Source organism: Salminus brasiliensis, chromosome 2 (assembly GCF_030463535.1).
Source record: "Salminus brasiliensis chromosome 2, fSalBra1.hap2, whole genome shotgun sequence".
In the NCBI taxonomy this organism is placed as follows: Eukaryota; Metazoa; Chordata; class Actinopteri; order Characiformes; family Bryconidae; genus Salminus; species Salminus brasiliensis.
Window position 1 is genome coordinate 8,361,262 of NC_132879.1, and position 16,355 is coordinate 8,377,616.

Here is a 16,355-nt window from a genome sequence, read left to right on the forward strand (position 1 = left end):
GTTTTGTTTTCTGCTACTTTTTCGTACTCTGTGGTATTTATGCAATTTAATGGTGTCATTTTGATAAGGGAAACTCATAGCAGAAATGAGTTGACAGTTTAGCTATAGTTGACATGTACAGGGCTGTGAAAAAGTGTTTACCCCCATCTGAATTCCTGAATGTACATTTCAAATACTAAATAACATCGCATCTTAAACCTTGCATAATGCATTATAATACATTAAAGGGATACAGAATTTCAAAAAGTACCTACCAAAAGTGGACCAAGTAAGGACCACCAGTGAACTGATGGCAGGGTCATCAGCAACTAGGGCTCAGTGATGCGTTTCCTCAAGGCCCTATCTCACAATTTACATGACTTCAAGGTTTTGCTCCTAACGCCTTGGTGCTAGATACCACAGAACACCTTCAGAGGTCTTGTGGAGTCCATGCCTTAAATGGTCAGGTGACTACTCAATATTAGGCAGGTGGTGCTGATCGGTGTATTCCAATAGACATTATATGCCAAAATGATGTACCAACTATACCAGATGGCACTGTGTTAGGACCCTTTCTGAGCAGGAGTGATGTAGCATATCATGGCATACAACTGACTCATTGTAAGTCACAGTGATGTAATGTTGACATAGCTTGCAGATGTAAAATGAAGGAGTAGGTTTAAATAGTAAAAGAACAAGCCAACAGCGGCATGGGTCAGCCAGGTGAATGGTGAATGGACCAATAGAAATGCCTCAAAATGACAATAAAATACAATAAAATAAATTAAATATTTTTATTTATTAAATTCCATTGTATGTACGAAATGCTGCCTACTAAGAAATGACTCTGAGGCAGGAAGGCATCCAGCTATGTCTGAATCAAATGCTAATAGCTAATGGCATCGTCAAGCTATATTGTTGCCTTCATGATTCGGTTACAGAGACCTTTATCCCTACACTGCCGTCTAATCACTGACTTGTGCATGGCAGCATGGGCTACCAAGTCAGCTACCTTCAGTTTCAGCCAAAGTTTTTGTGTGACCACCATAAGATTTACAGCTTTACAAATGAAATACGGGTGGATATGGTTAAAACTCAGGTGACGCTCAACAAGGGAACAGCTTGTGACTGGTTGATGGGGAACATGTGGTTGTCATGTGGATGCCTTGGGAAATCTGGGATATAGAGTCCTGTAGAGTGATAGAAATGGGAAGCCTGACAAGGAGAGTGTTCTTTTGAACATTTGTAAAATATTTAAGAATTCTAATAAGTTTTATTACAGTTAAATTACACATTCTTTAGATGAATAGTTATTTTGTTGTTATATTTAATATTTGGATTTTTTTCAGCAGTGCCATAATCCTGTAATGACTAATGAGTCTTCTCTCTGACCCTATTAATTGAGGTTAGTCTTGCCATTTGCAATCCACTAACATTTGTATGCTGGTATTAAACATTAGTTATTGCTAATTATAACTAATAGCAACTATGACATTAGATTACGTGATCCATCAGTGGGGCAGATTCAAGGTTAGAAGAGTGGGTTTGAGACTGGAAGGTTACCAGTTCAATCCCCTGCTGAAAGGTGGGGGCTCCTGCCTCAACATTTACATCTGAGGTGTCCTTGAGCAAGGGCTGCCCAGTGATCTGTGAGTGCGTGTCCTATAATTGCTCACTAGTGATTATGTGAGTGTTAAATGCAGAGGCTGAATTCAGTTGTACTGATGTGCAAATGCTGTAAAGTAAGACAGTACCTTAACATTCTTTTACATTTTAATTCTTCCAGAGGACATGACATGCTTTTTTTATTCAGACATACTAACAAGTTGGAATAGGTTTATTGGAATTAAACTTAAAGCCCCTATCCACTATCTTAAATATTATAATACTAAAGATATGCTACAGAACAAGCACTAACCAATGTTATATATATACATATAATACATAATACATAATACATAATACATATATATACAGATCACTGAATGACTGGCAGTGGCAGTGGCAAAGTAACCAAGCTCTAAAATGTATGTGCTATGTATCTGTGCAGACAATATGAGATCTTGAATCTGGTGATATATGTTTTATATTATTATAGACATTTTTTGCATGTTATAATAAAGTCCACCTTATTACAGCGATGCAGTTACATTCTGCCTCCTGTAAGTTCTACATTATTTAAGGTGGAATGGAAACTCCCAGTAAGAAGCTGGAGAATAACTTGTTGCTGTGTTTTAAGGATGCACTGTGTGCAGGTTAGATCAACTAGTGGAATTATCTAGTGGAATCGAGGTAGGTCAAATCAACATATTGCAAACTATGATTGGTTCTTTAGCCAACCTGACACCAGATTGGCCAAATTTAAAGGTTGAAAACTATAGAAAAAATGGCTTTTATAAAATATAAAAATTGTAGACCATAATTTTTTTCTGCCAGTTCAGAGTAAATTAATCACAACAACTCCAGATAATAGTTAGAAGAAAATAGTGAAAATGAGCAGACAGGGACTGTTATCTGTGAACAGTAAAGTGTTACCAAAATGATTCATCTATAGCCATGCATCAAATCTCATATAAGACCTTCAACACAACGTTCAACAGACCCACAGTGAAGGAAATTCTGAATAAAATCAGAATGCTGAAGGATTGTGGAAGTTGTATTTATGTCCATGGTTTCTTTTCTGGTTATTGTTGTTTCAAACCCGATTCTTAGAGGGTGTACTAAGCCAGTTATATTTCATTGTATTTCCCAGTATGCAGTGGTTGGGCACGCCAAATTGCTTGCTTCACAGATGTTACCGGCCAGTATAACTCAATATAGATTCAGCTCCTTTCAGAGAGCGGCGAGGGTAATTCAGAGTAATCCCATTCATTTGATTTCTCCGCAGGCAGGAGGATTTGATGATCATCGCAGCCTAACGTGAACAGAAGAGGATTAGAGCAGAGGAGGAGATGGCGGGATTGGGCTTCAGGATCGCTCTGGTCCTGACCATTCTGGCCCTGACCTTGTACAGCGGTGGTGTTGAGGGTCAGAGGGCAGGTAAGGCCAACTGAGGTCAACTACTGACTTCAAATATTCAGTTTAATTATAGTGCCTGAAGTTTGGAATACTGAAATCCTGGACGTGAGTTTAACATTATATGATAAGCTATATTTATTAAAATATAGTTAAATATTTATATATTATTGCTTGATCAGTTAAAGCACTTCTGTAGAGAGAACAGAAACTAGATATGGATCCACCCTGGCCTGCTATGATCAGAGCCCTCTCATCAGAACTGCATGAATCCTGTAAATTACTGTACTGCCTCAGTCCACATGTGTCTTTCACTTCCCTATATTTCTATTTTTTACGGAAGTGATGTAAAAGTGAATAGGAGGGTAAACACTGATGTAGCATTGCTAGGCAGTCAACTTGCAGGGTCCCCAGCTCCACCACACCCAATGAGGGGAGAGAGCACCATCTACCCACCCAGAAAGAGCATGGCCAATTGTGCTCTCTCAGATTCTGGCCACTGATGGCAAAGCAGCATGCCTCAGGGTTTGAACATGCCCCCAGCCCATAGAGGTAGCACATTCAACTCTTTAATAACATGCAGATCGTGCCATGATTAGTCTGAAAGCTTGCCAGAGTTGTCTGAACTTAGTTGGCTGTTTGATACTTCTTGGGTTTAGTTCCCATCAAATGAAAAAACGGTGGTTGAGCTCTATTTGTTTCGTGAGCCCATTACATTTTTACCATGCTTGTAAAGATACATATGTTTACACTTTAAACCACTGCTCTCTTCCCAGGTTGTAAGAACGTCCACTATGATCTGGTGTTCATCCTGGACACTTCTTCCAGTGTAGGCAAGGACAACTTTGAAAAGATCCGGCAATGGGTGGCCAACATGGTGGAGTCGTTCAACATCGGTGAGGACAAGACGCGGGTGGCCGTGGTGCGCTACAGTGATCGTCCCACCACGGAATTCAATCTAGCCAGGTACAAAACCCTGGAGGAGGTCAAGAAGGCGGCCAGGAACATCCGCTACCTTGGTGGGAACACCAAAACAGGAGAAGCCATCCGCTACACCACCGACAACATCTTCTCCGCCCAGGCAGGGGCACGGCTCACGAACAGGGAAGTCAAGAAGGTGGCGATATTGATGACAGACGGTAGAAGTCAGGATTACGTTTTGGAGCCCTCCCTGGCAGCGGCCAAAGCCGGCATCAGGATGTTTGCTGTTGGGATCGGGGAGGCCCTAAAAGAGGAGCTGGATGAGATTGCAGCTGTACCCAAACACACCCATGTCTTCCACGTGGCCGATTTCGATGCCATTGAAAGTATCAGAGGCAGGCTGACGAGTAGACTTTGCGTGGGTGAGTATTATTGTTTACTTGTTTGTATAATAAGGTCAAAGGAATCTTTCAACATTTTAGATTAAACTCCAAAAGTACAGTCATGTAAAAAATGTCATGACAACTCATGAAAGCCTTAGTGTTTGTAACCATTTAAAAAATATGGAAAATCAGCAAGATAAGACGCATAATTCATCTGTCTAAAGCATATTTTTCCAGAACCAAGAGTACTTGACATTATACATTTGGTAAGAGCTACCTGTAGACCCAGAAGCGACACTTTAGGATTATCAGAGACCCTTTTATGCATCTTGTGGTCTGCCCTTGGACTGAACCTGCTAGGGTGGTCTGATCTGGCCACGTTGGCAGCTGTTTTAAACGTTCTCCACTTGTAAATGATAAAGGAAACAGTGGAACGGCTGATTTCAAATTTGCTCTTTGGAACTCGCCATAGTGACACCACTTACTTCTACACTTAAGAGCAAACCAAACTAAGGCTGCATCTGAAACACTGAAACAGTGTAGTGATGATGGGCTCTGTAACCAAATCCTGAGGGCAAAAATATGTCCTGACATTGCTAAGATATCGACAGTTCACTGTTAGATATGAGCGCTTATCTGTGTTGTTATTAGGCATTAGCATTTATGCCCAATAAAATAGCTTACCTTTGACTTAGCCATGACTGGATGCCTTGTCTGGGTAGGCAGTATTTCTTACAATCTCAGACACAGCTGAAATATCTGAGGTTTAAATAACACATGCTCCTCCAAAACCCTCTCTTACAATGTTACTATTAGGCATAAAAAGTGTCAGAATTGTAGAAGCTGAACTGATCATCCAGCAATGTTACAATATCTGGTGTAAAAGCTTCCCAGAAGAGTAGAGACTGTTACTGCAGTAACATGACAAACTCCCTATTAATACCCTCGATTTCAGAAGAAAGGATGGATGATCAGGCATCTACAAACAAGTCTGTTTTCTTTGGTGTGTAAACCTGGAGTATCTCAGAGCTGAGCTCTAAGAAAAGGTGGCTTGTCAAGATCTGGCTTGTAACCGAAGCTTCTCTGACAAAGACATTTTTGTGGCTTGATGTCTTGGTGGGGTTTTGGGGCCGAGGTAAAAGTAGAGATTAGAGAGTAAAAGTGGGATCCCAGAGCTACACATCACTTCTGCTCCAAACACAAGTTACACTTTAAATGATATGTGGGATCGCCTCAGATAGCCATTACAAACAGCAAGCTTGTATTAAGATACTATGAATACAGACTCTAAAACGAACAGCTCTGAGAAGAGCACTGAGGCATGTGGGCCTGGATTTGAGAGACAGTTATTTCAGTGGAAGTACTGTTTTTTGGGTGAGTGTGTGTGTGTGTGTGTATGTGTGTGTGTGTGTGTGTGTGTGTGTATGTGTGTGTATTTAAGTTACTTCACAACATTTTGTGTTGTTACAGTTATTGTATGCATAGATGATATACTCTCACTGACCACTTGATCAGAAACACCCACCTTGTGCTACCACTAACTGGCTACTTTATTAGAAACCCCTACCTGGTACTGCCACCTACTGGAAACTTTATTAGAAACCCCTAACTTCTATTTCCACTCACTGGCCACTTTATTAAAAACATTGACCTTTTACTTGTACTTACTTTTTTGAAATGCCACCAATGCAGCATTGCTGGGCAGCCAACACACTCAGAGAAAAACTGCTGGATAACAGACACCTGTGGCCGCCATCATCTACCTCCCCCTCTCGCCATAGTGGTAGCGCTACACTCCTGGGCCACGCAGAGCCCTGGGCGCTGGCCCACCCAACTATATACACAGTGAAAATGTTAATTAACACATTCAGCAAACATAAAACGGAAACATTAGAAATTTTGGGGGGAGCATTAGGAGAGAGACCCAGAGTGAAGGTACTGGGAGAGGAGAAAAGGGAAGTTCAGACTCAGCGAGATAGAGGAGATAGAGGATGATAGAGGTCTTCTGAAACGTGGCTGGTATGGCTGGAGGCTTTCGAGCTAGGGAACGGACAATGCTCAGTTCCCAAACTGATGCAGGTACTACACTCTCAGAAAAAGGGACAATTCAGGTTGGGAGCATAATGAGAATATCCTGTTATATTATGCTCTGCTATTTCTATTAAAAACTGTAGTGGCTCTACAATTCCATTCCCACTACTGAACTTTTCATTTCAAATTTTCATTTAAAGTAATGAAAATACATTTTCATAGTATTAATATGTACTGGTCCTCTGTACTGGGAAAGTGAAGGTGGTCTACCTTTCAAACACATAAGGTACAAAAGCTTAAGCACAAGGTTTTACCTTTGAGGCTATACAGCTCTGGATGTTTTTTTCTGCAATGCTAATAAAGAATGAATTATAGTAATCTAGATGAAATGCACTGAGCATGGATATTATTTCAGCATTTTACATGCTTAGCAGAGAGCACAGACTGATATTACAGATGTGAAAGAAAGCCAGTGCCTTAAAATGAGGTTCAAATGACAGGGTGGAATCAAAGGGGGCACCAAGGTTTCGAGCTACAGGAGAGGCTTTACAAGACACTCTATCAAGGTAAATCTCAAGGTGAATGTAAATCCTAAGCAATTATAATGACATATATAAAATATCACTGTATTTAGTCTCAAACTAGACTAGTTTTACTTTCACACTATTTGTCTGATGCTCTTATCCAGAGTGGCTTATGATTGAATCAAGTTGCACAGGGAGGTGAATGTAGAGTTAGGAATCTTGTTGGTATAGTATGGTAGGCTTGCATGGCCAAGGAACCAAACCCTGCTCTGTCATGTGGGTGTTGTTACTCATTACACTACAACGACCACAATTTAAGATCATTTCACTTGCCAAGGTATACATGTTTTTGCAGTGAACGAACAAACAATGTGGAGATAGTTATATAAAAATTGGGAAACCCTGTGAAAACCAAAATGTATTAAAATGTAGAGCCATTGGAAATAATATTAAGAGATGGAGGTAATATAACTAAACACTGAAGACATGTCTTTAAAAAAAAACATTTTTAAATGAAAACACCCCCACATTTATTACTATTTAAAATGTCTATCAGATGATTAAGACCTTTAGGAGATTTAAACCTTAGACATTTAGTTTGGTTTGCTCTGGGTCGTTCAGTGGGATCACCATGGCCTCCAAAGAGTTTTGAGGCTTTCAGAAATAAGGGTGCAAGAGAAACACCTAGGATATATATATATATATATATATATATATATATATATATATATATATAGCTCTGGAAAAAACAAGAGACCACCCTACATGATCAATCTCTCTTGTTTTATTATTTCTAAGCAGTGTGTTTAGGGAAAGGAACAATTGTGTTGTATTTCATAAACCATGGACAACATTTCCCACTAAATTCCAAATAAAAATATTACTATTTAGAGCATTTATTTGCAGAAATGACACCTGTTCGAAAACAACTGCTCAAATAATGCTAAAAAATGATTATAATAATTTTAATGCAAAGAAGTTATTATTCAAATTTAATCAACACAGTACTAATATTTGAACTTTGAGAGCCTTCAAAAATTACTATGGCAAAATAACCTTGACTGCCAATTACAGCTCTCATGTCTTGGCAGGCTCTCCATTAGTCTTTCACATGGCTGTTGGGACTTTATGCCATTCACAGTCTGCAAATTCAGCTAACTCAGCTTTGTTTGATGAAATGCCTGGAATAAAAGGGCTGCCGTACACATAGAGATGCAAATTTAAGAAAAGAAATTAAGTGGTCTCCATTCTTTCCAGAGCTGTATATGTGACTGTATACCCTCAAAGGTAAAACTTTGTACCTAAGGTTCTATTTTGTACTTTATGTTTGAAAGGTAAACCATATTCACTTTCCCAGAGGACCAGTACATATTGATACCTGTTTTTATGCTCATTACTTTAAATTAATAATTGAAATGAAAGGTTCAGGAGTGGGGATGGGGTTTGTTGAGCCACTGCAGTTTTTAATAGAAATAGCAGAACATAATATAACAGAATATTAACATTATGCTCCCAACCTGAATTGTCCCTTTTTCTGAGAGTACCTCCATCAGTTTGGGAACTGAGCATTGTCCGTTCCCTAGCTCAAAAGCCTCCAGCCATACCTCCTGTCCAGTTTTGCTGGGCACTTACGTCTAAGAATACCTGTGGATAGAGAACATGGCGTGTACTTGGAGTGAGTTATTTTTGCTCTGAAATTACAGTTCTAATGTTTCCAGAGCAGTTGGGCCTCAGTGTGGTGTGTTTGCACCTTTCAATCTGCAGCTTTCACTTTCACAAACTGCAAGCTGAAAGCAACCAACAGCAACTTTTCCATGGCGTCATTTGTAAAACTTTAAGGTATACATACTGTCAGTTTAACTAATGCACTGGAGCTTCTGTTTAGTCACATGCCCCTCCCTGCCTACCAACCCAACCACCCCATTGCAGTGCAGTGGTGGCTCAGCGGTTAAAGCTCCAGGCTATTGATGACAGGGTTGTGGGTCCGATACCCGGGCTCGGCAAGCTGCCATTGTTGGGCCCTTGAGCAAAGCCCTTCGCTTTCTTTGCTCTCTGGCAGCTGGAGTTGGCTGCCCACCACTCTGTGTGTGTGTGTGTGCTCACTGCCCCTAGTTCACTAGTGAAATGTGGAGGACACATTTTGCTGTAAAGTGACAGATACGTGTACCTTTACAATTCACCCAGCTATCCATCTATTCATCCATCCAACCACCCAAACACCCCATTCACCCAGCTATCCATCCATTGCTTTGTCTACACTATATGTCCAATTGTTTGTGGACAACCCTTCTAATGAATGCATTCAGCTACTTTAAGTTACACCCATTGCTGACACAGATGTGCAAATGCATGCACACACATACAATTTCTCTAGTCTAGTGGAACTGCCAATAGAATAGAAAAGAATAGCAGATGAACATGAACCATACCCAAAACCAGACATGGACTAGAAGGGTATAATGTCCCCCAGCACTTAGCTGGAGAGCAGTGGAACTATGTTCTCTGGAATGATTCTTCTCCTATATTTCAGGACTTGGGGATTTGAGGATGAGGTGGGGTGGTGATCATCCAACATCCTGATCTCACTAATGCTCTTGTTGCTAAATACAGTCAAATCCTTACAGCAATGCTTTAAAATCTAGTAGAAAGCCTTCGTCCCTGGACAGTAGAGAAAGTTACACCTACAAAAGCAGGATGAATTCTTCTACATTTTAACACCTTATTTTTTTTATAGTAGAAGGATACACAGAGTGTATTAAGATGAGTCATTGTCTAGTTTTCTTTCTTTTTTAATTCCAAAAGGACAGTCTAATCACACATGCCTGCCGGGCTTTGATTCAGAATGGTGGTCCACCCAAAACCACAAAGCAGCAAGTCTCTAATCACATCCAATACACTGCACAGGCTGTAAAAGGCCCAGGCATACTAATCCCCCCTGTTCCTTTTTTCCCTGGCAGCAGCTCTTATACCCCAAATCTGGTTCTGATTAGACAGCTGCTACTCTGTCATACACCAGGGGAAACTTTCGATTAGGCATTTCCTCCAAACCTTCCTCACTCTTATCCTGCTGTACTGCTTACACTCCTGAGGGAGCATCTACTGTTCTTATCAAAAGAGCGTACTTGGGAAGATATAAGGGTTGTCATTTGTTGGGATATTTGACTATTAATAATACTATAAATACAAAATGCCAGAGAGTTTCTGAAATTGAGATGATTGGACAGGTTTTGGACTGGAGATGATGGAACAATTTTCTTAAGATATCGAGAAAGATGAATGATGGAATCATAGGTAAAGTATGGGGTACTGTTATAATTGATTTTGGCTGATTAACAGTCTAATGCCAAAATCTAGCCATTAAGTCCAATGCTTGACCCAGTTTAGACATGCTTTCCTAGTTCATACACTTTAACCATGTGGGTTATTTGCAATCTTCGGTGCAAAATGGGGCCTAAATGAATTGTACGGTAAACTATGTGTAGCCCGAACTGAGGAGCTACACCCTACATGGCGTCCCGTTTAGACATTTTGGGTCGCTCTGTAAATTACAGTGCGCGGGCCACAGGGATGATGGGAAGTAACTCAGTTAGAGGTAGAGTTCACATGCAGCTCCATTTTAAAACAATGACGCACAGCCAGTTTTTCACTGCTTTGTCATCTGGCCAGCCCCAAGGGATACGTAGGTACCACCAGAATGACCAAACCACCTCTTTAAAGAGCTGTTGTGGTATAGAATTATGGGTCTGTTCAAGTCCTAACCTTTTTGCGATGTAAACTGGAAACCTGGAAGCTGGAGGCATTGGTTATGGCAGAGGATTTCAATCTTGTCCTCATGGATGGCCAATCTGTGGTTTGATATCTGTCCCAGTACCTAAGACAGCTGAGACAATCAATCTATGCATATCTATCTATCCCTCCATCCATCTATCTTCAGACTAATACTTGGTATAACCTCATTTGGCTGCAGTAAGAACTTTAGATGTGTTGGGCTGGGTTTATACCAGCTTTCTTACTGTTTGGGAGTGATGTTCACCCATTCTTAAGGCCTCCAGAACAAAGGTTGTAGAGGCATATGTGTCGGGACTGGATTTAAAAATCAATCGCTCAATCAATCTTTAGACTAGTACTTGAACCTCCTTTAGGTGCAGTAACAACTTTAGGCTGGGTTTCTACCAGCCCAACACACTGTTTCTCACTTTTTGGGAATGATGTTCACTCATTGGTCCTGCAGATCTGCTCCAGGTTCTTCAGGTGGGTTGGATGATGCTTGCAGACCACAATTCTCAGTGCACCAGATTCCCAACTGAACTGAGATCTGGACTTTGACATAGATATTGTTAATTATTGCTGTGTTGTGTTGTTTAGCTTTAGACCACTGTCATGATGAAAGGTGAAGGTTCTCACAAACTTTGTTTTCAGTATTTTCCAATGTCCACCCACCTGTCCTTCAGTTTTATCAAGATGCCCAATCCCTGCTGAGGGACAGCATCCCCACAACATCTTGCTGCTGGTCCCATGCTTTACTCTTAAGAAGTTGTTTGTTGATGAATGGCACACATAAATTAGAATTGTGGCCAAAAACTCAACAATTTTTTTGATGTCTCACATGACCATACAAGTTTTCCTGTAATTCAACTTCAATTGGAATGCAGTAGATTATGATATATAATATACGTCCACAATACAAATAACAAATGCTGTTTTCTGGAACATTTTTCTCGAGATATTGTGAAAGATGAATGATGGAATCAGGTAAAGGTAAAGTATGGTGTACAATGCTCTAATTGCCTTTAGCTGATTAATTGTCTGATGCCAAACAAATTTACCCAGTTTAGACATTTATGCTTTCTTAGTTCATGCACTTTAACCATGTGGGTTATTGTTCATGTGGGTTTGTTGTTTAATGGCACCCATCCATTTGAATTTTTGCCAAAAAGCTCCAATTTTGTTTTACATGATTATACGTCCACATGTGCTGTGCTTGATAATAGCTACTTTCTAATCACCTTCCTATACAGAACAATTGAGTGCAGAGCTCTTGATATCATTGACTGGTGCACCTTCAGTCCAGTCTCAGCTACTGAACTCTGTAGCTCTTTCAAATTAATTGTTGGCCTCTCTGTGGCTCCCTGCACAAGCCCCTTCTTACATCAAGGACTGGCAGTGCTCTGTGTGGTATAAACAGATAATACAGTAATGGGAAAAATTAGGACACCCCATGAAAACATTAAGGCACTCCCACATTTATTACTACTTAAAATATCTAAAACTACAATCAGGAGCAGAACATCAGCTGCAGATGGTTAGACCATGGTTAGAGAGGATTCTGGAGGAGCCTGTCTTATTTAATTCTCAGACATTAAGTCTGGTTTGCTCTTGATTGTTGAAGTGAGTGGGATCACCATGGCCAGATCCAAAGAGCTCTCTGACGCCTTCAGAAGGAAGGTTGTAGAGGCAGATAAGTCTTGAGGGGAGGAATTAGATATCAGCCGTTCCACTACTAAATCATTCACTGCCAACATGGCCAGGTTAGACCGTCCTAGCAAGAATGTCAGCCCAAGAGCAGACCACAAGACAGGCTGCATAAAAAAGTCTCCAATCATCCTAAAATATCATCATGGGACCTACAGGTGGAATATTACAAACGGAAACATGTTCAGCAGAAGGATTCCCAGCCTATAATCATTTACTAAGCTTATTTAAACAGAGCAAGTCAGGCATATAAAGGTTACCAGGAGTTCCCCAGCACACATACCTAAAACTGCTCCATTATAAGGAGAGAAAGCACATGCAAGTGCACTAGCTAGCTAAACTGGAGTTCATGGTGAAGCTAAGGCCTCTTAAAGTCGACAAAGTGCTTTTTATAGGCGCGATTAAAGAAAATTACAGGGTCTGATTGTACATGATTGTCAGGCACTCGATTGGGCCCTGCGGTTTGGGCGTCTGTCTAGTTCGTGCCAAGAGTGTGTGTGTGCGTGTATGTGTGTGTGTGTGTGTGTGTGTGCATCTGTGCGCGACAGAGAGAGTGAGCTTGAGGTAGAGAAGGAGAAAGCGAGAGAGAGAGAGAGAGAGAGAGAGAGAGAGAGAGAGAGAGAGATAGAGAGAGAGAGAGAGGAGGTGAGGTAACTGAGAGATTTGCATATTAAGGTGTTGGACAGAATGGACAGAATCTATTTCCAGAAAAGTTTTGGGGTGTGATTTTTATGATAGCGCTAAAGCGGACTCTGCACAAAGAAAACACACACACACACACACACACACACACACACACACACACATGCCTGCTTGGCTTTACTGTTTCATGACCTTGAGTGAACTAAAAATTGCAATTCACGTGCCACTGGCAGTCAAAGGTGACTTACTAAGTATTACAGTACTACAAATGGATCTCCTATAAATAGCCATTATGGCTCTATGTCATTTACTTTAATAACTGTTATCAGCCAAGTCTAAAAGTCTCTCAGCACTACAAAGCTGCCTACATTTCATACTCCAACATCAAAAGCTCCTTTCCCACCAGTCTGTTTTCTTTTATTCCAACTGCACCATGATATTATGGCCATATTTTTGTTCCAGGGCCTTTTTGGGGGCCCTCGTCTGCCTAGGTGCACACACTGTATATCTGCTTCATGAAGCAGACGACTAATATTAGGATAAATACAAATGAATCAATAGCAAGAAAACAAAAAGTAGTGGAAGACGTAGATGTGGTGTAGATCAGTGGTTCACTATAAGACAGCATAATTCGAAGAGGTGGATTGAAACTTCAAATATTGTTATTTTATATATATTTTAAATATTCCTATGTATTTTTATTGACTTTAATATTAATGTGTATATGCATATATAATAAACTTAGTCTTAGACTTAGTTCTGAAAGGAGAACAAACTTCCCCTTGGAGTCTTCAAAGCGGACTGAAGACCCATCTCTTCCGAGAGTACTTGGGCGACACGTAGTGTCAAGTATTATGGTCTACATATTGACTTGTGTTTAGGAGTGTCTAAGCTTAGAGGTATCTTTCTAGTCTATTCAATCTAGCTAAAGGTAAGCAGCGAAACACTTTTGCAAGTCACTCTGGATAAGAGCATTAGCTAAATGCCTTAAATTTAAAAGTAAATGACATAGAGTTGTAATGGCTATTCTTAGGAGATCAATTTTACCACAAATTCTATTAAAATATATCTATATCTACATCTTTTTATTAATACAAATGAGGAAATTAACTACTTGTCCTCCCCCTGCTTTTCATACAAACACATATGAACACGTAATACACAAAGCATACATAGCTAAAATAATCATACATAGCTAAAATGATAACGCAGTCATTCAACACAGTCAGTTTATGTGGACATTTGTTATGTGTATTATTAAGTGAATATAAGTGGAAATTTAGGAGGAGGAACATGCCTAAAACCAAGCATTCTATTTATTTCTATCTATACCTTCCATGTCCAATTTTCACACCCCCTACCACCCCAATCACCTTGCTTTAACACAGTCGTATCTGTACCAGGGGGTGTCTGGCATTCTACCACAAAGCAGAAGCACAAAGTTCTTTGCTCATATACTGATAATCACCACAAATGTAGTGGTAGAGTTCCTCTTTAACATTCCCAAGAAGACTTCTGCAGTATCTGGACAGAAGTCAAGATACAAGCTGTGGTATTATGGTGGTATCAAACTGCAATGAAATTTACAATATAGCACTTAAGTTTGTATATGAAGTTCTGGCAAGTGTTGTAATGGCGTCTAGATTGGTGGGTATATTGTGCCTTCTTTGGGACAGGTATATTGAGGTCAGGCCTTCATGGATTGCATCAATGAGCCTTAGGTGCCCATGTCTCTGTCGTCGGTTCACTGGATGTCCTTTTTTTTTGGAGCACTTTTAGTAGGAACTGACCACTGCCAGCCATAAAAAAAATCCACAAGACCCGTCTGATGTTTCGTGGGGATGTTCTGACCCAGTCGTCTAGCCATCACAATTTGGAGTGCCTCAGATTCTTATGCTTGCCCACTGTTCCTGCTTTTAAAACCTTCATCACCTTCAACAACTGACTGTTCACTTGCTAGCTAATTTCTCTACCCTTTGACAGATGTCACTGTAGATGAAGATAATCAGTTCTTCACTTCACCTGTCAGTGGTACTGATGTGCTAGTGTACAGTCTAGTAATAATAGTGCACTGAGATTAAAGGCCACCGACCCATACCACACCATTGATCTGAAGAATGAGAACTATTTTAGCTGAACGCATAACATCTTTTATTAGCATCCTTCCTTAGCGTTAGCAACATTTCTCGCACCAGAAATAGCAGATTCTTCCTACGTCTGCCAAAGTAAACCAAGTCTGCCGGTGTCGTTTTCATATGCTGTCGCCACAGCTATCACTTAGTGTCTTTAGGTCTTTGAAATCCCCCCTCTGTGGACGTCCAAAACTGTCACCGCTTGGGCGTTGGCATGCGGTCGGCCCTTCAGGCCTGGAGCACGCTGGAGCCGCTGGTAACACTCCCCGAGTCTGCAGTCAAAGCAACCTACAATCATAAATCACGCCATTCTGTCCTCATGGGGAGAAGGAATGAAGGATAGTTCTTCAGCTTATCATCACTGAGGAAAAGGGATGACTCTTATAACAGTAAGAGCAGCTGTGAAATGAGTCCCACTTCCTGTAAACCTCTTGTGAATGTGGATTTGTTGCGTCATAAATGCCAAGCCGCGTTGTAGAGCACATTTATGGAAAATAGAAAAGGCTAAAGGTGCTAGGCTACGAGCACTTTGTGTTTCATTATAGTAATGGGAAAGTGAAGGTGTAATAGAGAGGTTTATGATCATTAAAATAGTAGTTTGTCCCAAATGACAATGAATTAAAGGCCAACCGCTCAGAAAAAGAGCCCGGTGACTATGGTTCTACTGAGAGAAAGAGCATTTTAATTTTGTTCTAATGAATAAAATTATATCACTTGACTCTAGGTCAGCACCCTTTCTCTGAGATGACTGATAAAGTCAGGCTATTACATCTATGCAGATTGTTCTCTTTTTGAGCGGAAACTTTTTCTTTCACATGATGAACCCAGACAAAACATTTAAGAAGGGTAAAGGATAAAAATGGATAAAGAAGATATACAGCCCCAGACTGATGTGAGTCTTGATTTGGGAGTCCAAATCAAATCCCTGTTGTGAAAGTCCAAGTTGTGTCTTGAGTCTCTGAGTGAATATGAGTCATATCTCATATCACTGTGGTTCGACTCCACAATGAGTCTAGGACCTCTAGGGAATGTATCCAAGATGAGTCTTGAGTGTTTGTGTTGTTGGTTTGAGTCAAGTGTTGAGGCTCTGGGTATGAATTTGAGTCGAGGCTCAAGTCACATTGTCCACATTTCAGGCCACACTCTGGTTATTTCACAGCTTCTGACTTGATTGTTTGTTACAAATACTAATAATGTTTATTTTTGAACCTCTAATATTGTTTTTTGTTATGTATTTTTGAGGATAAAATTAGATG

General features: G+C 40.3%; 1 protein-coding gene across 1 annotated transcript in view; it reads left to right on the forward strand.

Moving 5' to 3' along the window:
• The first annotated feature begins 2,930 nt into the window (after window positions 1-2,930).
• Window positions 2,931-16,355, forward strand: part of col22a1 (collagen, type XXII, alpha 1) — an 84,178-nt gene continuing 70,753 nt past the window's right edge. Inside the window, exons 1-2 of the mRNA XM_072673535.1 lie at window positions 2,931-3,018; window positions 3,771-4,337. Coding sequence (XP_072529636.1) covers window positions 2,931-3,018; window positions 3,771-4,337 — 655 coding nt within the window. The remainder of the gene's footprint in view (window positions 3,019-3,770; window positions 4,338-16,355) is intronic.